This window comes from Strigops habroptila, chromosome 3 (assembly GCF_004027225.2).
Source record: "Strigops habroptila isolate Jane chromosome 3, bStrHab1.2.pri, whole genome shotgun sequence".
Lineage (NCBI taxonomy): Eukaryota > Metazoa > Chordata > Aves > Psittaciformes > Psittacidae > Strigops > Strigops habroptila.
Genome location: NC_044279.2, coordinates 9,505,461 through 9,529,067, shown reverse-complemented (window position 1 = coordinate 9,529,067; position 23,607 = coordinate 9,505,461). Strand labels below are relative to the sequence as shown.

General features: G+C 36.7%; 1 protein-coding gene across 2 annotated transcripts in view; it reads right to left on the bottom strand.

The window, feature by feature from the left end:
- Positions 1-23,607, bottom strand: part of SEMA3A (semaphorin 3A) — a 166,520-nt gene that overhangs the window by 2,409 nt on the left and 140,504 nt on the right. For both annotated transcript variants that reach the window (XM_030480259.1, XM_030480258.1), the window contains 5 exons: positions 18,643-18,734; positions 15,578-15,619; positions 9,918-10,075; positions 5,843-5,910; positions 97-239 (listed from right to left, as the gene is read on the bottom strand). In XM_030480259.1, coding sequence (XP_030336119.1) covers positions 97-239; positions 5,843-5,910; positions 9,918-10,075; positions 15,578-15,619; positions 18,643-18,734 — 503 coding nt within the window. The remainder of the gene's footprint in view (positions 1-96; positions 240-5,842; positions 5,911-9,917; positions 10,076-15,577; positions 15,620-18,642; positions 18,735-23,607) is intronic.

Here is a 23,607-nt window from a genome sequence, read left to right as displayed (position 1 = left end):
TTCCTAACTTGATCTCCCTACCCATCAGAGCTAGATTATTGTCTTAAGATATGTCTGAAGAGGACTAGTTGCTTCTCTCTATTTTTCCTCCAATACCTCTTCTTTGCGGTCATCATTTTGCTTCTGGAATTGCCAGTAGACTACGGCACGCTGAGATTTTGGACTGCACTCAAGAAAAGTGCTGCTGTTCTCTACTCCATAGATAATCTTTTCCTCCAGGGTCTGACCACTTGGGTTATCTGTAAAGCAAAGAAAAAAAAGAAATTTAAATTAAACAAAAATCTGAATTGCTAAGTGAATGTTTGTTTAGAAATTGGGCTTCCTTAAGGTATTTAAAGATAGAAACTTTAACAGGAAAACTTCCCTGTATCAGTATGACATTTGGAAAATCTCCATCAACATCTCTTTGCAAGGATCCCCGGAAATTTTTTTTTTAATTAGTTTTGTATTCTAAATCCTAACAGCTGTTAACATCTCAATATCATAGTGAAATTTTGTGTAAACCTCATTATTATTCATCAAGGAACACATCCAGGACATGACAAGAATTTTTAATAGCAAACTGTATGCAGTAAGAAAACCCAGGATGTAGTTGCAGAATGTTTGTAATGATGCCTCCTGGGCTCTATGATCATAATACTTTAGAGCAAAGTAATAAAACATGAGGCTATTTAAAAGTAGTATAACGTGTTTAGATTATACAGCACTGCAGTTTGCTGAAGCTGTTAATGACCAGGGATAATGTTTTTGGGGAAATGATCTTCAATTAATCATTTCCTCTCATACTCATATAATTTATGGAAATGTAATGAGCTTAATAAACCAGACATTATGGGAGGGGAAAAAGAAAGTTAAATAAATTACTTCCTTTTGTAACAACAATGTTTCAAGATATTCATCAACTGGCTGTTAATATCACATAGCTATAGGACTTATATGGCATTTGATTCTTCTCCAATACCACAGAGGCTGTAAGGCATCATATTTCAACTCTCCACCTTAGCTCTTTAAAATGCTGTTATGGACTTAAGTGGCAGCAGTACAATAATCCTGGAGAATAAATGGGGAGGAAGGGGTTGGTAAGCTATTTAACATTGTGTTGCTCTCACAGGGTTTCCTGTCTCTTTGCCATTATTTGTCATTCTTTCCATTTTCCACTTTTGATCTTTAGCACTGGCAATCTTTAAGGAACTTCTTCTGATATGTTTTAACTGCAAAGTGATGTCTAATTAAAATCCTTTCAAAGAAATCCTTTGTCAAGTTTTGTTTGCTTTTACTGTGCCTTTATTATATTGGCCACGTTGTTTAGCAAACACAGGCTGTTTGCTAGATGACTGAGCCAAAGGTAAAAACAAAATTGAGCTCCTGGTTTATGTTGATACAACAATCACATGTATTTCCATAATGACTTGCAGCCCTGAGAGAGGACAGGAGAAGGAATGGGGGACAGAAGAGGAACTGGTGCTTGCCCAGTTCTTAGTATGGAAACATCAAATGTCCTATTAACACTGAAAAAATAGGGAATGAGTTAGCTTGCTTTGATCTGCTGGATTGTGAACCTTTCCAGAAAGTAAGTGGCGTGCTATATAAACAGTTAAGTGAAACAACTTTTATAACAGCTCTCAGAAACCACATCCCTATGAAGAATGTCAGTGCAGGTTTGGGCCAGGAATATTGGGAGCAATGGAGGAACGAATTAGGAAGCAAAGAAGCGAGAGAAGGGTAACACAGATGGGAGAGAATGCAGTAGGGATACCAGTGGTAAGGTCTGAGATAGAACATGGGTGAATCTGTGTCAGTGAAACTGAGGAACTCGAAGTATGTAAAGAGATTAACTGAATATAACTAGAAGTGATAAGATAAAGACTGGAAATGGAAATTATTGGTTGATAACTCATGGGTCCAGAACCAACATTGTGAATGGCTGACTGATGTCCTGGCTTTTCTGTTTCAAGTTAGGCACTCTTCAGGATTCAGGAAGCAAATTCACATGGCTGAGCAGGCAGCCAAATATCCTCACATAGTCAACGAGAAGCCGTTTGCTATCTGAACTGGGATCTACAACAGAGAGCACATGTAGGGCTGCAGCATATGACAGTCAGTAGGAAATGTCCCCTTTTATAGACTGGGACACATATGTTACTGCTCCAGTGATGTGTTTCTGCGAACAAGAGATTTACAGGCTTCCAGAATAAAGGATGGAAACACAAGGACTTCACACTAGGATGCATGTTCTCTTTCAATTCCTCTCTCCCACACTCTATGAATCGCGGTTGCAGAATGGCCCAGCTTCAACAAGAGCAATCTGATAGTTTGGGTACTTGCATTGGAAGTAGAGCTATCAAGTCAATCTCCTAAGCCTAAGTGGACTTTGAACCCTTTACTCTCACATCCTGAATAGCTGATTTAACCAGCAGGTTATTCATTAAGTGGCTTGCAGCACCACTTGACTGTATTTTCCTGAGCACAGCATAGTCCAACTAAATTATATAGTAGCATAGCACATGTAACACTGGTCTCATTAGATTCAAGAAGACAGTCTTCTAGATCCTAAATACCAGTATAAAGGACAAAAATAGGTATTTCTTTAGCAAAGGTCCTACTGCCCATGAGTTGTAGCATATTATTAAGTATCTACAGAAGTTTCTGCGTGAAAACTTAGGTACCTAGGGTATCCATAGTATCCAAGAAGCTAGTCACGAGTTTTCATGGAAGTTACCTTGAAGGTGGATGCTCTGATGATATTTCAAATTTCTGAGTGTTTTCTTGGAAATTGTCCATGGCATTTTAGTGTGTTAGACATCGCTATGAAAAGTGGTATAAACCTTTAAATTTCCTCATAGCTCCAGAAGAGATAGTATGGGTGACAGTCATGCAATGGGAGAGGATTTAAGAGATCCTTTAAATTTCATTTCCATGACTTAAGGGAACAGAAAGCAGGTCCAGAAATGTCTACAAAGTTAATGTAATATTGAGCATGCAGAGTGCAAGAAAGTAAGCAGAGTGATGGAATAATCACAGGAGCAGAGCACAGCTCTGGGACTGAGGGAGATGCTGAAGAGGCTAGAAGGAAGAATGAAAGTCTGGGAAGTTCAGAAGAGCAGCTGGAGGAATTAGAAAATTATGGAAGTCATGAAGCTGGTTATGAAATTCAACCCAAAATCCTGTCTGAGAGCTGCAATTCCCAAAATGAACCCAACACCAGTATCAGTTTACTACCCTGATAAATATCCTTTAAATGCATAATTTCTGACATAACCAAAGAAGTATGAAAGGCTAAGTACTTATACCAAGATTGCTTTGCAGATGAATGAATGCCACTACACAGTTAAGTTCAGTTATTCTTTGAGCTTGCCCTGAGATAAATCACCTAAAAAAAAGGTGCCTCTTTTTTAATAAGTTCTTCAAAAAAAAAAAACCAAAACAAAACTTGATCAATTTCTTTATAGCACTAGTATATTATGCTTCAAAAAAGAATTGGTCTTTAGCTGACATAAAGGCGTCTGGCCAAACACCTACACAGCTAAGGATCCTCAGCTCCCTCTAATGTTAGTGTGTAGTAAGTAGTGTGTAGTTGGTGTGTAGTAATTTTATACTACTTATATATTTGCATAAAAGGGCAACTGAAAGGGCTTTAATAACTAAAAGTTATTAAAAGCACTATTGCTTCAGACTGATATCAAAGTAAGTTTGTGCAATGTCTTTAAAAGTGAGATATACATTAAGAGGTCATTATTTTTTCCCATTTTTCCTGGTTCACATGGAGAATCGACTGGCAGTTGCTGCAAAGCAATGTGTAGACAAGTAGTAAATGATTGCTGGAGCTTATTTTTGGCTATAGACAAACTCAATTCTTCATCTGTTGTTCAGGAAACCACGAGTCATAACCAAGGAAAAACCTCAGCATAAGTTGGCATAGAAAGTTTATGGGTCATGCAGCTGTCTGTACAATGCATGATCATGTGTAAATGACAAGTAAATATGGAAAATTTTATAGATTTACAACTCAGGATTAATTTAGAGAAAATTTCACTCAAGAACAATTTAAAACATTCCTTTAAGTATTTTGACAATGCATCCTTAAAGTCTAGGACCTAGAACTGCATTCCCTCAGTATGTTGGTAAGTTACTAATTCTTCTAATCACCCTGTCTTCATTTCACTGGTAAGTAAAATTTTCAGTGATATCTTGTCTCATAATTGCTCTGCTCATTTTGACAAAGCTGTATTAAAGTTCCTTGTGATTGGGTGTTTAGCATGTAAGAGCTTTATCCTGACCTTGAGTTCTCACGATGGTTGTCATAAAAAAACTGTGCTGGATTACTCTCTTCCCTTTGGATTGAAGATATCTTTTCAAATAAATATGTTTACCAAATATGGGAAGATACAAAAAACAAAGTGTTTTGAAATCTCTTCCTTGTCTATGAAGAAGAGACCTACAGTTGTATAAAGCACAGCTAGCAGGGCAAGAGAACACTAAAAAAACCCCCAGACACATGGTAGCTCATGAGTAAAATGTCCAGATAGTAAAAAGGTAAAACTAAGATATACTTCTGCTGGTAATAAAATCCACATTTAGTGCCTGATGAAATTTTCCTGCTGGGGACCTGAACATGTCATCTCAGCCCCAGTGCATTCACAGTCTCATGTGCACTGTATAAGCATTACTAGATATCATGCAACTGAAAATTTGTGACCTTTCTACTAGTCCTCATTGGCTAGTTCAAATCTAAACTAGTTTTACATTCATGAGTTCTCAAAACGTGACAACTACATATTGGTCATAGTCTATTCATGCACTTTTACAATTCCTTTACCCCTCTGAGTAGCTTGGCCTGATTCTGACAATCAGTTTTACAAAAGTAAAAATAAAAGCTACTGTAATGTTAGCTGTGAGTTTCAAATGATTAAAAGGAAGATAGAAAAAACTATTACTGAAACTTAGTAGTAATGAATTATAGCTGACGCAAATGTACGGCTTTGGACTATATATCATTCTTGCTATTACAAGGACTGAAAAGACATGAGGATTTTGAAATATCTCCATTTTCAGCCACCTCTTCTTCATTTTGCCTGAAATATGTCCAGTGGTTTAACTGTTACTATAGATGTACCACAAACGTGAATAATCTTTTTTTTCCAGCAGAGGGAAGTATTGCCTAAGTGTTCTCTTCACTTAAACAAAATGGACATTTTTCACTTTCTGAGTGAAGATCTTTTGAAGAGTTTGGTAACAAATTAGTAACTGTAAGAAGTTTATTAGCCAAGCAATTCAAGAAAGGAAGATCTAGTCAATACACTGTGAAAATGAAACTGTCAACAAGAAACAAAACCAGAAGATGTCAAAGAAAACCCATGCTGAAAGCACAGGGGACGGGCCTACTGCAAGGAGTATGTTGATCTTAAGGGCTTCTAGTGGCTCCTACAACAAAGACCATTCCATATTTAGCCAAGGTAGTTAATTATGTTTGGTTATCATCCTACGCAAACTATGTGAAGAAACGTATACATACTTCTTGCTGTTCTGAAGGAGCTCTTTTCTGACATAATATGCCTAGCCTGATGATATGCTATTATCAGGTGAGCAAAGCAGAAAAATTAAAATGCTTACAACTGTTAATTTGAGGCAAAACAAAAAACACTTCTCCCCTACCCCCAGTCTTTAGTGTCTGATCCAGACCATTGTAAGCAATTTAAATTGGGATAATGATGTATTATATTCATCTTTCACAGATGTTCAAGACAATTTCACTGAGAGATCATTCATGTGCTTCCTACTCTATTCATGTACAATCTGTAAATTACATACAAATAGTTGCACTTCAGTAATACCCATAACTCACCATGATGCTGCAGGTCTGAGCAGTGGGTAAGCGGGTCCCCATTTCGGATGTCTTGTCGTCTAGTACGTCTGCAAATACCATATTTGAAAACTGTTAGTGTCCTTCTCAGTGGTCAGCATTCACATTTGCCATGACTAAAGAGCAACAAATGGAACATATATGAAATTACATAGGTCACAAGTGCACCTAAATAACACTAGGAAGGAAATCATGTTGTTCCTCCTATATTCTATACATTATCATGGTTTATAGAATCAGCCTTTACAATTGAAAGTAAAGTCTACAGAAACTGATAAATACATATCTCTTGCAGTGAACCTATGAAGTTTATTTTAACTGTGTTGGCAATATTGATCACAAAATCGCTACTTAATTCATAGATACAGGGACTAAGGGATCAAAGTATTTACAGTACAGTTGAACACACATCAAAACACATGAAGAATCTAGAGCTTTTCTGCAAGTACAGAATACTTTACGTACCATGACATCTTTTAAACAAATGAAATGTTAGGATGGATGGCTTTGAAAAAAATGTCAAAGTACTGCATTTTCTACAAAACTAAATTAAAATACACAGATCATTTCAGCCACTACAGATGTCACTGAAATATTTCTGACAAATCCTTTTCCAAAACTTTTGTAAGTGGCTTTGTCTTTACAATAAACAGAATAAAACACTTGGATAGGAAGATTTTGAAATGTCATTTATTCCCTTTTGTAGCTTGAGTCTGGGTTCTAGTTTTTATTGCTTGTCCATTTAACATAGTATATTCTTTCCCCAGTTTGATTTCCACTGGCTCTTTTGGAAAATATATTGATCTGTGCTAAAAAATGTTGTATTTCACAGAAGGAAGCCTTTTAATACAGTATTACTTCGCATGTTTTGTTCTCTCTTTGTCTGCTCCTATTTTTATTTAAATAGCTGTGACATAAAATTCAGCTGAGACAGAGAAAAGCGTTTCATATTAAAAAAAAAAAGAACAAGGCAAACAAAGATGTGTTTCAAGTGTGAGCACTTTACTTTAGGAATCGGAGAAAGCCTGAGGGCTTGCAAAATTAGAGGAGAACAAAGAGGATTAGGCTGCTGAACAATGCTGTGATTTCAGATTATGGCATCCAGCAACGGATATGCAAAAGTCAAGTAGCTTTGTAAAAAGCACTACTGGTCACTCCCTTGTGACAACAACCCACATTTTTAAAAAGCCATTGTTCTGCAGCACAGAGATCATCTCTCTTCTGTTCACTAACCCGATTTGCAGACTCTCACTAACAGCCCAGCATCAGCACATACTAAGAGTTCTCACAGAGGCCCCCTCAGCTGCACAGCAAACTCCTCTTGGCTGAAAGATTTTAACCGTACTTTTTTTCCACTGAAAACTACTGAAAAGTTAAACCTGAAATTAGTCATGTGAAGTATGGCAATATGGGGTTTTAAGGGGAAAAAAGTCAGAATGTGCATTTTTAAGATATTTTTCTGAATAAAACTTCATTAAAATTATGAATTAGGACATCCTCGCATGCTTCAGAAAGAAGAAATCTTCTGTTGATTGACATACAATTAAAAAATGTACTAATCCTAATTTCAGATAGCATCTTCACATTACCCATTACCAATGAATAAAAATGCACCCAAGACGTAAGAAACCATAAAATTTTGTTACTCCTTCTTAAATTTTGAAACACAGCATATTTATAGGATATTATTTGTAGAAAAGACGTAGAAAGACTCATACTGCTGTCAATGGAGTTTGGAAGAGATGTTTAGTTAGAATCTCAGGAAAATGTTGCACATATCACCATTGTATCAACACAATGATTTATGAAATATGAACCAGAACACATCTGCATGGGGTCACACTACAGGAGCTCTGAACTGTCATTTAGGCTTGCAAAATGCACAAAGAAAGAAAAGTAAATTAAAATAATAGCTCATAAAAGCTCCTTTTTAAAAAAGAAGGGGAAAAATAAAAAGCAAAACCCCAAACCCAACTATTAGTAAAGCATCTGTGTGATTGCCTCAGGACTCAACTTTCTCAATATTTCTGGAGCCTAAAATTACAAGGATTCATTATTAGGAAAATGTTGACATTTAAGCTGTTTCCAGCAACGCTGATTTTGCCATAGATGCATTCAAAGCTGGCTTGAGGCAGTGGGAATGCAGGTATCAGGTAAACAGAGGATCCTCTCCCCCAGTAACACAGATCTTTATTCTGCTGTTGCCAAGGGTAAAATGAGGGGGTCTAGAAAAGGACACCAGCTTTTTCTCAACACGCTGTCAAGATCCCAGCCTTTTTCTTTCATAGCAGCCTCAAGAAGTGTAAATTCTGCATCCCAAGATTTTCCTGGAACTGTGCAACACAGTTTGGCCCCAGTAACCTTGCCCCTTAATCTCTATAAGAAGAGGTCCCAGCCCCTTTACCCCTGATGGCAACAGTGATCTCCTCTGCTGTTCAACAGGTTGCAGAGGTGGATAAGGAAAACACCAAGAGCCCTATTTTTTCCATCGGTCTAAGTGACAAATGGCAGGACGATGTGCTCTATGGGTCTTGAGATGGGCTGGGAGTAGGAATGGGTGCTAATGAGTGCTGAGAAAGGATGAAGTTAGGAGATAAAGATTGGATGGGAGGTAGCAGAGGAGAGTGATTCAGTGATTCCTGACCTTACTGTCTCTTTCGACTCAGAGGCAGTACTTAACCATATTGACTTCTAACCCTTAAAACATTCAGATCAAATCAATCTCTTAGACTCTCCTTGAAAACTTCACTGTTCCCTCCTCCTCCTCTCCTCTAGAGAAACTGCCGTGCTCCCACCACAGACTTGAATTTAGCCCATGCAGCTGAGAAAATTTGACCAGCTCTTCTTTTGGGATGGGTTCAGTTTCTCCTTTTTAATTCTTTTCTAAAGAATTTCACAAAAGCTTGTCTCAGATTAACTCTGTTTCCTGGTGCAAAAATAGAACCTGATGTTCCCTAAGCAGTTTTTTCTTTTGTCTATAGTATTTGTTTAGGATACATTGTAATGCAAACCTTGAAATTTTAATCCCCTCCATCTGAAAAGTCTGTGACACAAATGCTACTTCCCACTCTTTACCACAATTCATCTGCTGCAGCAACCAATCCAAATCTGGAATTTGGAGTCCTGACATTCTCAGCTAAGTATTTGCTACCATTAATTTTATGTATATAAGCCCTTCTGTATACAAACCCTTGGATTCTTGTTTCTTCATAAGTGCAAGATGTTTGGCGTATTCAATTTTGTGTGAACACTTTTTTACCATTTTAGCCAATTTACCATGGGGAACACAACACTACATCAATGTCTGTTCTGATTTGCAAGTGATTATCTATTCAGTTATTCCTAATTTCTACTTCAGTAGCTAAGAGCTGTTCAGTAACCACCTTATATATTTTAAGAGAAAGAATTTCAGAGATAAGGGCAGGCAAAGAAAATATTATTTGAAATCTTCAAATTAGGCAAATAGGATTTCAAAATTTTTTATTACAATTATATTTTTCACTTACACAGTCTTACCTTAACCTTTGCACTGCAAAGCCTTTAGCATCAGTGCAGAGTGAATGCAAAACAGTTGTTCTAATCTGGCAGTACTTAGACACACATCAACACATACAAGTTATACTTTTGAATAATAATGTCATATACCACTAGAAAAATAACCTTCACACTCATACCCAAACACTTTATAAATATTTCGTTTGAATTAGAATTCCTGAAAATGCAGGATAATTTACTTGGGCAATCAGTCCTAGTGTTAGAGAAAATTAATTTTTTTGTTGTTTATTACTGAATACAAAGTCGTGAATCCATTTGAGAGACAACTCTCTTCTGAATGTTTTCTTACAACAGCTTTTTCAACCAACCCAAGAAGTAGCAGTGTTCTCTTTAAATCAACCAAGACTTCATATTGCTTGTAACTCCCACAGTTATGTTTTCTTTGGAAGAAAAAGGGCTTCAGTTAACCATCCCATGAAAAATCTCCAAAGCCCTCTGGTCATATTGAGACCATCAGTTAAAATAAGTAGCAAACCATGCAGACATCTGAAACTGTCCCTACCTCTTAGCAGTGGGGAAGTAACGTGAGCAAGATGAACCATCCCAGGCACAGTAAGGGTCTCTCGCAAGGCAACATTCAGCACATGCTTTTCCATACACATCACAGCGGTGTAAAGGAAGCTGTGAAACTCCAGTGGCTGAGCCAATGTAGAGCTGTTGCTGTTATAAATGTTAAAAAAAAAAAAAAATTCAAAATTGCAAATTACCAGCTTTTTCCTAGAAAAGCATAAAAAAGTTATAGTACGTTAGGACCATAACAAATACAACAAAGGATCATGATCCTGATGTACACTAAAGGAATGAGAAGAGAATTGTCCATAGGATAAAAAAAAAAAGAAATAGGGAAAACTTTGATTTTTGTGTGAAGCTCTCGGTAGCTTCTCCAAGCAATAGGAAAGAGTAAAGAACTCGTCCATTTTTTTTCTTTTGTACTCAGAATCCTGCACTAGAAAAGCACTGCAATCAGTGACACAACACAATGGAGAATATACTTTTGAATTTAAAGAAAAACAACTTTAACACAGATTTCCTATAGATGACTTTGATTTGTGTGAGAAACCTAAAGTAAATTATTTCAGACTGATGCTAAGATATTTCAGCTTAGAAATGCTGCCATACATGGACTTCTTTGCATGTCTGATAATCGTGATGTTTTATACTCTTTTCTATAGGTCAAATACTCTAATTGAATCATATCTTTAACCAGGGGAAATGGCTTAATTTATTTGTGATAAAAAAGTGTTGAGTGGAAGATGTAGCTCAAATGCAGAGAGAAGCCATTAAGTAAATAAAAAACCATACATGCAAAATGAACTACAGGTTTGTATGGCATCATAACAGAATATCTCTCTCACTTTCCTCTCTGATACCAAATTCATGTGGTCTGTTGGAGAAGCTGGTTTTCAAACGGACATAAGGAAACTGAACTACTGATCCCACATGAAAATCCAAACATAGATATTTCAGCTTGGCACTTTTTCACAAAGAAAACAAGTGTGAGTGTAGTAAGTAAATATTTAGTTCCGTCTGAGAGGCAATAGGGAAAACAAAATAAATAGATAAACAAAAATTAAATGGCATAATCCATCTGTTTTGGAAACACTGACACTCTGCTATCAAAAGCTTACACTTTGTCACCCAGCACCCACAGAGGAGCAACTAATACATTTCTTTTTATGGTCCCACTCCAAGCAGTCCCACCAGGAAAATACAAATTTGTATCTGCTTTTCTTTCTTAGAAAACACGGTGTGAAAAATGGGATTTCAAGAAATGCTATCAAAATTCTTCATCTCCTGCACTGTGAAGACCCAGAGGTACCATTTCCAAGGAATTCAGGGATGGAACGTGACTGAGGTCATTCACCTACTAGAAATGATGGGCACTGGATAGCAGGAGACAGCAAAACCAAAAACACTTATAAAAGGTGTTGGGTTTACTTTTTTTCAAAGACAGAAGTTGGCCGTTTATACAGACACATTAATTATAACAGAGACGTCCTGTGCATTTACATACACACCAGTATTTTATCGAGGAAAATATGACAAGGAAAGCACCCAAAGAAAAATTTATTGGTAAATTAAAAGCTAAGTCCTTTCTAAGCAGCTGCTTCCAACTATTACAGTGCCATAGCTGGGCAAAAATCTCTGACCATGCAGAGCTCTACACAAAGCCTTGACTGTACATACCAGTCCCCAGATAGTGTTGTGTCCTCAAGAAACAGATGACAGGCAGCAGACATGATAAGCTGATTCTCTCTAACTTAAGCCACTTAATCAAGTACCCAGCTTAGGGGTACATTCTGCAGTAAAAAAGAGCAGCAATTCAAGTCTTAGGTGACCTAACCATTTCTCAAGGGATGCCTTTTCTCTTTACTGATTATGGAGGCAGCGTAGGTCAAATTAGATCTTCAGTTAAGTATCTTAAATGTCCAGATGGTATTGATCTGAGCCCTATGTAGTTGGGGCATTAATATCTCTATAGGCATGTAGTAACGTGTGGTGCAACTAATATAAAAATCAACCCAGTGAATGCATGTGGGAAAATAAAGAAGAACTGTGCAATGGTTTCCTACATACCTTTGTAACCAATTTAATTTTGTCAAAAAACCCCTCCCTGATTTCTAATAAATGTCTTTAGAATTAAAGAATGACCAGAAACACACAAGGAAGAAAAAAAAAGTGAGGCCAAAACAGGGTTACTTCAAAACTCTATTCCTCATAGATAAGTTCGAAAAGTTCAGTCAGTGAACTACAACATCAGTTTCAGGTGCTGTACAGCCTGAAGGCTGCTGCCCTGTTTGCTGCTCTTCTGATCCTGGTTTTAGATTCCAGCTGGTGATCATTATTCTGGACACTAATAATATATGAATTCAGGCAGTATCAAATTCAGAAAATAGTAATAGAATGATTTGCATCAATGACTTTATTTTGCCATACACAGTCAAACTGCCTTTTGTGCAAGGAGTCTTTCCCAAGAGGTTGTTAATTTAATAAATCAGCTGATTATCAGATCAAAGCAGAGAGGAGGGGAAAAAAGGTGTCCTCTAAAAATTCTTGCAGAAGTATCACAAATCCAGAAAAGCTGAGACTAATGTTTTAAACAATCAAGTGGTTTCTGTTTGCCTCATGGTGCTGTCCAAAATGCAGCCTTTCCCTAGAAGTCAAAGAGATAACCAAGAATTTTCCATTTGCAATTAAAAAAAAAAAAAAAAAAGAGAGAAATGAAAAATATAATGCTTAAAAAGAAGAAATTAGAATTTTAAGAGGAACTTTAGGGAGCATGAGGTTCAAATCCTGTTTAACTTAATTTCATGTCTTGAAAAGCAACTGATGCAGAATAGTTCAGGGGGCTGTTTAAGTGACAAATCCATTTTGAGCTGGTCCTTGCTATATGCTCACTATGAACACAAATGGCCACCTCTGAATAAAATTCAGTACTTTGTGAAAAATACTGTAGAAGTAGTCACTAAGGCTTTTCTGAAGGTCTCTGCCTTGCCTTTGAGAATACTTTGGAGGAATAAAAAAAGCTCTTCGTAGCAGTTCACCAAACAAGAAGCTGGCCTGTACCATCCTAGGATCTTCTAGTTTTTTCTCCCCAACTTTTCAGAAATCCAATGGCTTTTTGAAAAAGAGGATCACAAACCTGACCTTGAGAAAAAGACAAGAGCTTGCTCAACAAGAAGTCACTATAATTGAAAGCCAGGCCTGACTCTTGCCTGCTTCCACACTTTTAAATCAAGGAGCCCCACTTGACACACTCAGGGCCAAGTGGTAGCCAGGGGCTCCTGGCAAGCCTGGATCCCACAGAACTGTGAATTTAGGCAGCTGCAGGGTGTTACAGCGGCTCTGAGATGCTGTCCTCTGAAGGTCTGTGTCTATTGCTAACCATGCATAAGTTGTTTAAGTGATAAGGTAACACAAGCCTAGGGCTCTGAACACAATTAGGAGGAATATAATTCCTGTGAGTTAAAGACAGCAGAATTGAGAAAGACTGTATCAAGCCTTAGTCTTGCACATAAAGGCCAAATTTCCTTGCCCAAAGTCACTCTTGCTCAAAGGCCAAATTCTCACAGAGAGACACAGGAGTCTTAGGGTTTTATATAATTTATAACTCAAGCTAAGTTCCACTCCTGCAGAATTTGTAGATTTTGGTCTTTAGGAAGAAGAGTCATTTCTAACATATCATATGGCAAAATAGGCACCTTTGAACAACCAGCATAGCAGAACATTCAAAAACGAGGAGAAACTCCCAGTACCATTAAAGAATTGTTAGTGAAAAAAAAATCAAGTGAAGTGATTGCTTTAAAGTTATTCAGTAGGACATGCTGGTTTTACTGTTTATATTTCATCCTCCTGCTTTCTACAATGCATAGAATTATCATGCTGTTTATATGAAAAAAGCCCTGCTTATCAGAACACAATGAGTAAAGTGTTTGCATTATAAAGCTACAGTATTTTAAAATCAGAAATATAAAATGGAAACATGTTGCCATATACTTATTTGATACAGAGACAGTGCCAAAAGCTTGTCATACTGTATCATGATTCTGTCATTTTTAGCCTAAGGCTGGTTGCATTTCCATGAGCTTAACTCTGCCTGAATAACTTGTGGTTTATGCTCTTTTTTAGTTTTAGACAATTTTAGCAGTATAAATTTGTTTTCAAAAGATTCAGGGAAAATTGTCATCTCTCCTGAATAACCAAAGCTGCTTTGGAGAAGAAGTTGTGTGAAAATGCATAGTCCATTATCAAATATGACTGGCTGTTTTAAGGGAATGTACTTATAAAAATAATCCAAAGCAGAGCATTTTGGTATGATGTGAACATATATACAACTTGACAGGTTTGTTTTTAAATATCCCAGTATTCAATAGTACATGTTTTTGTCCTGCCATTTTTGTTGTTTTAGGTGGTAAACTGTGTTAGAAGAGTGTCCCCAAACAAAATGTTTTCTGTCAAATATATGAATGTTTTCAGACAACTTTCATAAATACAGTGGTTTCTGAGTTAAATATGCAGCATTTCAAACCTAATATTGGGCTCTATCCACTACAGAATGAATTCAACTTCTGTTTAATAATGTATAGCGTGAGGTAGAAGAGTTAATTAAATCTTATTTATAACATGCACAATTTTGAGTGCCCCAGTCCTCACAGTAATGCCAAATCTCCTCTTTACTGAGTTGCTTGTGTTTACTGAATTAGGCTCCAAATCAATACAAATATGAAAAAGGAAAACAAAAGTTCTATTGCGTTAAACAACACCAAATTTTAAGTCTCAGTCTTCTGAGACAGGAAATCGCAGTGCCTGGAATCCCCTACCCGATTCCAGGTAGAAATGGAAGATAGGCCCCCTAACACCCACTTCACTGCTGGACTGCAACCCAATGTTCTTTGCGTGACTATATAACTCACCAGCTGCTTCACAAAAAAGCCTAAGAATAATTGCCTGTATTTGCTCAGAAATCATCTTTACCGTAAATCTGACAAAACTTTACTTCCATCCATAAAGAAGTCCGGTTCATTTTTGTTATGGTCTGGTCTACAATGAAGGCTATAATACATATCTTTTCTTTCAGACGTTAGTTACTAGTGCACTCAACAGAAAGTAGGAAATATAAATTCTGGAGACAGAACCCCTATCTTAACCATGTCACTGAGCAAGAAGACCATGGGAAATTTGGACTAAATCAGACCTACCCTCTCTGTTAAAGCTAAATGGTGAACACAGAGGAATGTAATGGGCATTAGACAGAAAGACAGAAGAATGCCTCATTTCCAGTCTTTGCTTCCACTATCTGCATTTTGTACTAGACTATTCCTACAGAGACCAGAACTAGTCCCATTAAAGCAAGGGACCAAGTCTGGCCAATCCTCTCTGTCATGAGAACATTCCATAATATGGATTTTATTTCATTTTATTTTTTTATAGAGAACCTCCAGACAGCGGATTAGTTTGTGTGTAGTTTCCACCTTACCAGTAAGTAACATGAACTAGACTTTCGCTGCATGTCACATTTTCCTGAGAAACTAGTGATGTTTATGCAAAAGGATGTGATGTTGTTGCTGTAATTAATGTCTCTACTGACTGCCAAGTTACTGTCTCTAAAAGACAGAGACCAATAAATATTTAAAAGTAATTTAAAGTTTGTGCACATAGTACCTGTTTTGTGGAAATCTTCATTGCTGAAATAACAGTGGGTTCCTAGGGAAAAAAAAAAGTTAACATATAAAATGATCTTTATAAACGTAAAAATTCTGCTAGAATGCTATTTGCCTAACCTAGAAACCCTGAAATTAAACTAGACACTCCTTAGTAACAGTGCTTCTTGTTGTCTTTGGCAGTGGAATATTTTCTAGCTGTAAGTGAATTAGAATGCATGTACATATCCAGGTGCATCTTTGACTGCTATGTTGATTGTAGACATACCATTTTTAATGATTATTACTATTTCATTGTGATTACTTTGTTACTAGTTTCACATCTTGAAATTAGTTGCTACACTTCATATTAAAACTACATTTAAAGAACCTCCCAGGTAATATGAAATAATAATGGTCGTAACAAAATACGTAGATACTATATATTAAATGTAATAAAACTGAAATAAACAACATGTTTTAACCATATCAAGGTAAAAAACCCCATTTGTACAATATTTTATTCATAAGAACAAACCTTTGTCCGAACCGTAATCCTGTTGACCGAACCACACTATTCACGTACGAAGAAGTTACTCGTATTTGCAAAGCACAAAACTAAAACAGCCAAGAGGTTTTTTGCACCCTGGAACACCCAATATTTAATCAATCAAATGGGTCACTAGGAGAGTTATTGTTCTCTGAGCTAAGTCTACCCTTAATTATACTTATTTTGGCAAGCAGATGCCAAACCAATATCTGCTTTCTTACATGAGAGGTTGTAGGAAATATTCAACAAAGTAAGCATATTTAGATCTGATTAAATGACTGTTACACCTTTTAGTCCCACCTGCTTGAATGGATTTTAATCCTGAGAGTAAAAGAGGCATAATTCATTTACAAAGTGTGCATGTCAATACTGTATGAACTTTATTCCATCTAAAAATCTGCTATTGATCCCACACATCATACTTTTGGTTATGTACATTAATAAAGCCCTTATTAATCTTTTACACTTGCGTAGCTTTCAACTTGCTTATCCTGAGAATTTGATATGGGTCAGTGGATGCTAAGTATGCGGACTTGCCTTTACAAATGGGTTAATAGATCTTATATTAGAAAGCATCAATTAAGTGTAACATTTGAAGGAAAATTGAACTCATTAGTTTGTTTGTTCAGCTGTTCAGAGAAATATTGCACAAATGGGGTTAAAAGAGGCATTTGTTATCAATGTAGCAGATATGGAAGTCTTTCAGTTTTGTGGAATTATAAAAATTATTGTATTCAGCACATTGCAGTTTAAGCATCAAAACACATTGTTCATGATGCATATAAACTCTTGAGTAAATAAAGAAAACTTACATTTGCTTAAGGTACATGTAAAATCTGTTGCGAATTCCCTATTGAAAGATCCATATCTTATGCATACAAATGCTGCTTATTCCACTGAAGTACATTAATGCCCTCTTTAAGGCTTAAATACATGCCAAAGGAGATAAATGAGCATTCAAGTAAATCAGAACACCAAAATCTTTTTGTGTAATGGATAAACACATATTTAAAGTAAAATACCAGATTTGAATTTGCCATTAACCATTCTATTTCTGCAAAGCCTTTCTGAAATAAAACTTTCACTCCATTTATTTTCTTTCTTTCTCTTTTATATTTCTCTGATCTCCTTTAGCTTGGCAATTCTACTTGATTTAGGGAAGAGACTCATACATTATCAACAACTGCCAAATTACCCTGCATTAATGTAATGACTTTTGCATGTATAAGAAAAGAAAAAAAGCTGGAAGCCACAAATTACTTGTCTCATTTTCTCCTCATAGTTTCTACTTTATTTTTCTATTAAAAATCAACAACAACAACAACAAACCCCAAACCCAGCAACAATCAGAAAGAGAAAAAACCCACATTTCTGCCCTCAAACCCCCCATGGACTGCAGAAACAGATACCTATTTTTCAGTAGTATCTTGCACTCAAACCAGTGCTTTCTGTGTGAGATTGATGCCAGTTAAGGCAAGACTGCTCATAAGACAAGCATAAAAATAATATTGAAAATAATAATAAAAAGATATACAAGCTCTGTTTAGATATGTTGTGTCTGTTCAGAAACTAAAGGTAAAGGAAAGGAACGGCAAGTGAGTGTGATGAGGACATGGTGGCTGGGCCCCTGGGGCAGACTGGAAGCACAGTCCTTGTCAGCACATCTAGAGTGAGACCACGCGACATGGGGCTCTCCAAGCACACAAGCATCGTCTTCACGCTGTCAGATTAACCTCACATTCCCAGCTAGATATCAACCCCCCAAAAGCCTGGAGCCTGTGAAATGGTGCCATAAAATAGCACTGACAAAAAGAATAACATGAGGAATGTAAATGATTCGTTGTTGTGTACAAAACACAAGAGATCCCTGGGTTCTGTCTGGAAAGCGTTTGAAAGGTTTACTCAGCCTTGACTTGCAGAAGTGCCTATGGGATGCCTTAATTTTTAGGTGGCTCAGACAGGAAAAATGGAAGAGATTGATTTTCACAAAAAGGTACTAAAGACTAGGGGATGTTTATGGTGTCTTGTGTCAAACCATGGAAATCAGACCCTAAAATCATGAAAATATAAACCCTCTGTTTCCCAGATTATTAGGCATAAGAAATCTGTGCAGATCACTATTTTTCTTAAAGTATCTTTCTAGTTACATTATGCTCATAGTCTGAACAGTGTTAAGAGTTGATGCAACTATGAAATTTGTGTATTGCATATCTCTGTGGGAGAAAACAGACAGTCATTATTCCCAGACTTGCACAGATACATATTTAAATACAGCATGTAACAGCTCTAAGATTCAGAGATACTAATTTATTTTTGAAATCAGAAAACAAGAGCCCAGAATGCCATTTCTTTTATCATTAACCTCCAGCTAGCACTGAAAGTTTCAAGGTTTATTTTGACTAGTGTCTGGGTCTCTAAATGACAAGCTAATTAGAGGAGTATGCCAGGCTATTCCTTGGCTAGACTGCAAGAAGTTTAGTTTGCAGCTGTCCACAGAGAAATCTATAACCTGACACTTGAAATTTAGCTGCACTTACCCGAAAGACTGTCATTTCTTCCAGCAAGACTTCTTCTAATTCATGCCAAGTCTCCTTAGGAATTGAAACCACTTTAAGAACTGTTCCAACATCTTGAAAAGGAAAGAAAAGAAGAAAAAAGAAACCAAAAGTTTTCAGGTGCTTAAGATGCATACTTCAGTTTCAGAGGAGCCAGAGTTTCTTGTAGTATGTAATTATTTCATGTATCAAGATTGTGAAGCTGCATATCTCCAAGCAATTGTTCAAAATACCAACTGCTATTTAAAATAACCTAGAAAAACACTGAATTTCAACAGGGCATTTCACTGAAGTCTTTCAATTATCAAAATGCTGCAAAGAAGATAAATACTACTATAGTTATTAAAGAATGAAAAGGACTGAAATATCATTTAACTGACAGTATAAAATGACAGATGTTTCAGTCATTTGACTAAGGCAGGAAATGCACTAAATTTATCCAGGCATGTTTTATTGTCCATTTTGAATATGATGTTTGTCATTCTTAAAATGCACGTAAGGATGCTGTCAGAAGGCTCAGTATGGATATAGAAACATCTGGACAAATGTTGTTAGACAGATGAAGCTGTTAGATCTCTTAAGTACATGAGATCTTCCCCATGTCAAACAAAGTGCTGAAGATGTATAAGCCCCTTAAGGCATCTATATTTCTCTGCGTGTTAGATACTGGTCTTTGCTGAGGGGTAAAAAGCAATATAACTTGTATCTTCTGTTTAGAAATAAATGTGTGCCAGCATTTTAATACTATATCCATTTACATTCTTGGAGTTTTGCAATTGGCTTTAACACTAACAAGGCCAGCGCTTGAAATTCCAGAGCTGCAGCCTTTGGTTTTATGAACATGGTTGAGACGTAAAACCATCTCTGTTTTACAGCTTCTGCATCTGTCATTTATTTGTTTGTTTCCATGAACAGAATTTTCAGGGAACAAAAACAAAACAAAACAAAAAAAAAAGGAATAATTTCTAAGCTGGTACACATCACTGCAGACTCTCTAAAATGGAAACACTCTGTATGTGACTTTTCTTTTTAGCCAGCCAAGTGTAGTGTCATGTAAACCTATCATAGGAATAACAACTATGTCCCTGAGGACTTTTCATGTTGCACGTTCTGCAGCAGTAATGGTCTAGGAAAATATAAGGCATTTTAAATGGATAAAATTCTCAAAGTAACAGAAGGTCAACATTCTCAAAACAAGAATTAATAATCGATTACACAAAATCGGAACATGTTTTGTGTGTATATACATTTGTGTGTTAGTTGAAACTTCCGATTAAAAAGATGACAACTCACTACTTCTATATTGAAAATACATATAAAATTAGAACAAATAGATTCCACAGGTTGAAATGTTTTTATAATGTGACTAACTTAAAACACTGATTTCATGAGGAAATTCAGATATTTCAACTTATTTGCATGAATTTGGATTAAAATATTCTAGAAATCCTAGAATATCACGTAGAACTGAGATTTTTCATTTTCTCATCTGCTCTTCTTTAAGCAGATGTTGGTTTCTTAGTACATACTTTTGAAAGTTTAGAAATGGGTGATTTTTTTCCCCCAAAAATATGTACCTTACTGTTGTTTTCATTAGTCACAAATTCATAGATTCTTTTTAAAAGGAAAAAACAGTTTTTTCTAAAAACAACAAAGAAAAACACAACTTTCTGTCTAGGCTGTTACATGTGCAACCTTAACTAGTAAATTATACTAGATAAGTGTTCTTGGAAGTGGTTTTCATTATGGTTACTGCTATAATTGAATATATTTAATTCAAAGATTATTGAGAACAATATAGAGCAAATGCAATATAAACTTTGAACCAAAAAGAAAAAAAAATCCACATTTCTACAACAGAGTAATTCACAACAACAGATAATTTAACATTAGTGATATTTGTAATTTAATGGATGAGTTCATTTCCTTAATTATCCTGGTAATTTGATGACTGTGGTTTTGAGGAAAATGCATTCTATGGGTAAATAAAAGAGAACTGTTATCTAATAAATATAACAGTGTATCCATGTGTCATGATTGTATTCTCTGTTGGACTATGTCCTCAGTCACAATCCATCAAATGCTACATTCCTGAAATAAAGGGGGATTTCTGATAAAACAGCAGAAAGGAAACTGTGGAGCCTGATCACAGCCTCATCAGACTTGAGTTCCCCACATACTTGTTTCAACAAAAGGTCTGACTTTGAAGTGGATCCTGCAACAATTACAGTCGCTTGATGCTTAAGAAAGCTTCTGAGGTCAAAGATACACCGTGTTAATCACTACAGCGACTCTGGTCAGGACACAGGTACCAAAGTAGGGCTTTATCTGAGTTCTAGATCAATTTTTACAGAGTAGTATTTCAAACAATTTCACACAAATGGAATCAGGCTTCTCCTTCAGGATCAATAGGCTCTGCTCAGTAAGATAAGATTACTGTTATTAATTTGCTTTACTGACAGATGTACCTTGACTGTGCCAAATGATCCCAAACATTAGACACTCAGGATATGCATTAAGTGCATATCTTAAATCCTGTTTTTTTCCTGATACAATTTCAAGCATGCTGATATGATTTTATTTCCATTGTGAAACACACTGGTACAATCACAGTGGGAAAGAAGCTGCTCAGCTAAAGATTTCACCCACAGGAAAGGAAAATGTGACCACTATGCATGGCTATTAATTATGTTGTGTTCAATTATCACCAGTTATTCAATGGAAAGGAAAAAAAAAAAGGATTCCTTCAACATATTGAAGTTTAGCAGCACGTGGGAATAATGTAGATTGCTGCAAAAGTGATGGGAAAATACAGGGAAATATATCTAATCTGATGGGACTGACCTGCACAGAAAAATTTAGTCATACCCCAGAGAGCTTAATTCTGGTTCTGTCATAGGTTCAGATCATCAAGTGGGAAACTAGACTGTAACTAGAGTCACTAATCCGCTCTCCCCTTGTTCTTTGCTTGGGGAACATGTAATACATGCTGATTGTGTATCTGTTTCTGGTTCCTTCGACTTTGACCAGCCAGCTTAGTGCAGCTTTCTGGCAGAAGGCAGGCAGAGCCTCATTTCTGCCTCTTTTCCTTTCCCCTGCATGGAAGATGCCCTTTCCTTGTTCTGAAAACTGTGAGCTCTGAGGAGCACAGAGCATCTTTTGTGCCCCTGCTCCAAGCGTAAGTGTTGTAGCGCCTGTTCTTGTTCCATGACGGTATAATCTCCCGCTGCAAAAAGAACAGTTTCTATAGACATAAGTAATATTTCAAGAATTAACAACACTGCACTTACAAAGCTGCAGGTTGAAGTAATAATCTTTCAATACCTTTCTTACAGTTCCTGGGCACAACTATCTGCAATGTTGGATGGGATCCAGAGCAGTTACCACAAATGAATATTAGTGGTTATAGGAATTAAGTGAGTGCCTAAATTCTGAACTCATGGGTAAGAGCTAGGTATCACTGAGGCTCTTTTGGAGAGAGATCTTGCCTTTTTAATTCAGATAAGAAGCACTACAGGTAATGATAACTATCTAAAGGCTATAGCCCAGGTTTAAGCAGGTCTTCCTGTACTGTCTGAAAACAGACAAGAACTTCTGCTTAACTATTCACCCTTACTCTAATAGAGATCTTGAAGAAAGTACAATGAATCTCTCCCTGGAAGTACTTATCTCATTCCCTTGCAGAAACCAATGCATCTTAGACTGAATGCCTAACTTTGGTGAGATAAACGCCATCTCTTATGCTCAAGATGTAGACATAAATAAGCTCCTTATGTTTGTTCAGCATTATACTCTGGATGCTGAAAGGGCTTTTTCCCTCACATTGCAGCCAAAGAGATTATTGCCATTAATTTTTTCTTCTGGGCTGAAGCAGGTCGTAGAAGACTTGTTGAAAGGCACAAAATGCTCAGTTGTAGATGGCACTGAAGTCTCTAATGTGTGATGAAAAATATATATGTTGTGTAAAATCATATGAAACTACTTTTCAATGTTTTATAGAAGACCATTTTGTAGCATTAGTATCTAATAACTCAGTTCACAGCTTTAAAGAGCTGGAATGCTTTCTGCAGAGCTGCATTTCCTGCAGTAAATGTTCTGAATTGGTATGCATGCCCTGTGTTTGGTACACAAAGCTTCATCAGCTTTCCGTTTACTCATAATATATTTCAGGCATCAACTCGAAAGATTCCTTGAGATTTATTGCTTTGGAAATCTGACCCCAGGTATAGAGTACCAGAACTGTACAAACAAGTAAAAAATTGGAGTGTTATAAGACAGCCAGCCATAGAATCATAGAATCATAGAATCGTAAGGGTTGGAAAGGACCTTAAGATCATCTAGTTCCAACCCCCCTGCCATGGGCAGGGACACCTTGCCCTAAACCACGTGGCTCAAGGCTCTGTCCAACCTGGCCTTGAACACCGCCAGGGATGGAGCATCCACAACCTCCCTGGGCAACCCATTCCAGTGCTTCACCACCCTCACTGTAAAGAACTTCTTCCTTATATCTAGTCTAAACTTCCCTTGTTTAAGTTTGAACCCATTACCCCTTGTCCTACCACTACAGTCCCTAAGGAAGAGTCCCTCCCCAGCATCCAGCCAGATATATTTTGGTCCAAAGCTGAAAAGAAACAGTGGGGGTTTGGTTTGGCTTGTTTTGACTTCATGATGCCAATGTCTAATTACTAGCAATTATGTTCAATAGAAGTTTTAAATACTTTTATTCGACGTAACTGAAACACCAGCCAACTAATGGAAAATCTTCAAAGGTGAAGAAGCAGATCCACCAACTGCTAATCAGCATAGTCTGAAGCCACTAAAACTATTCTGAACCCACTGTGAATCTGCTAATTTCTGGTCACTATTATTTCTCATTATCACCTTTTTGGGAAAAAATGTCTTTTCTGAGTGCATATTTTCACTTTTATAAAATGCCCAAGCTGTGTG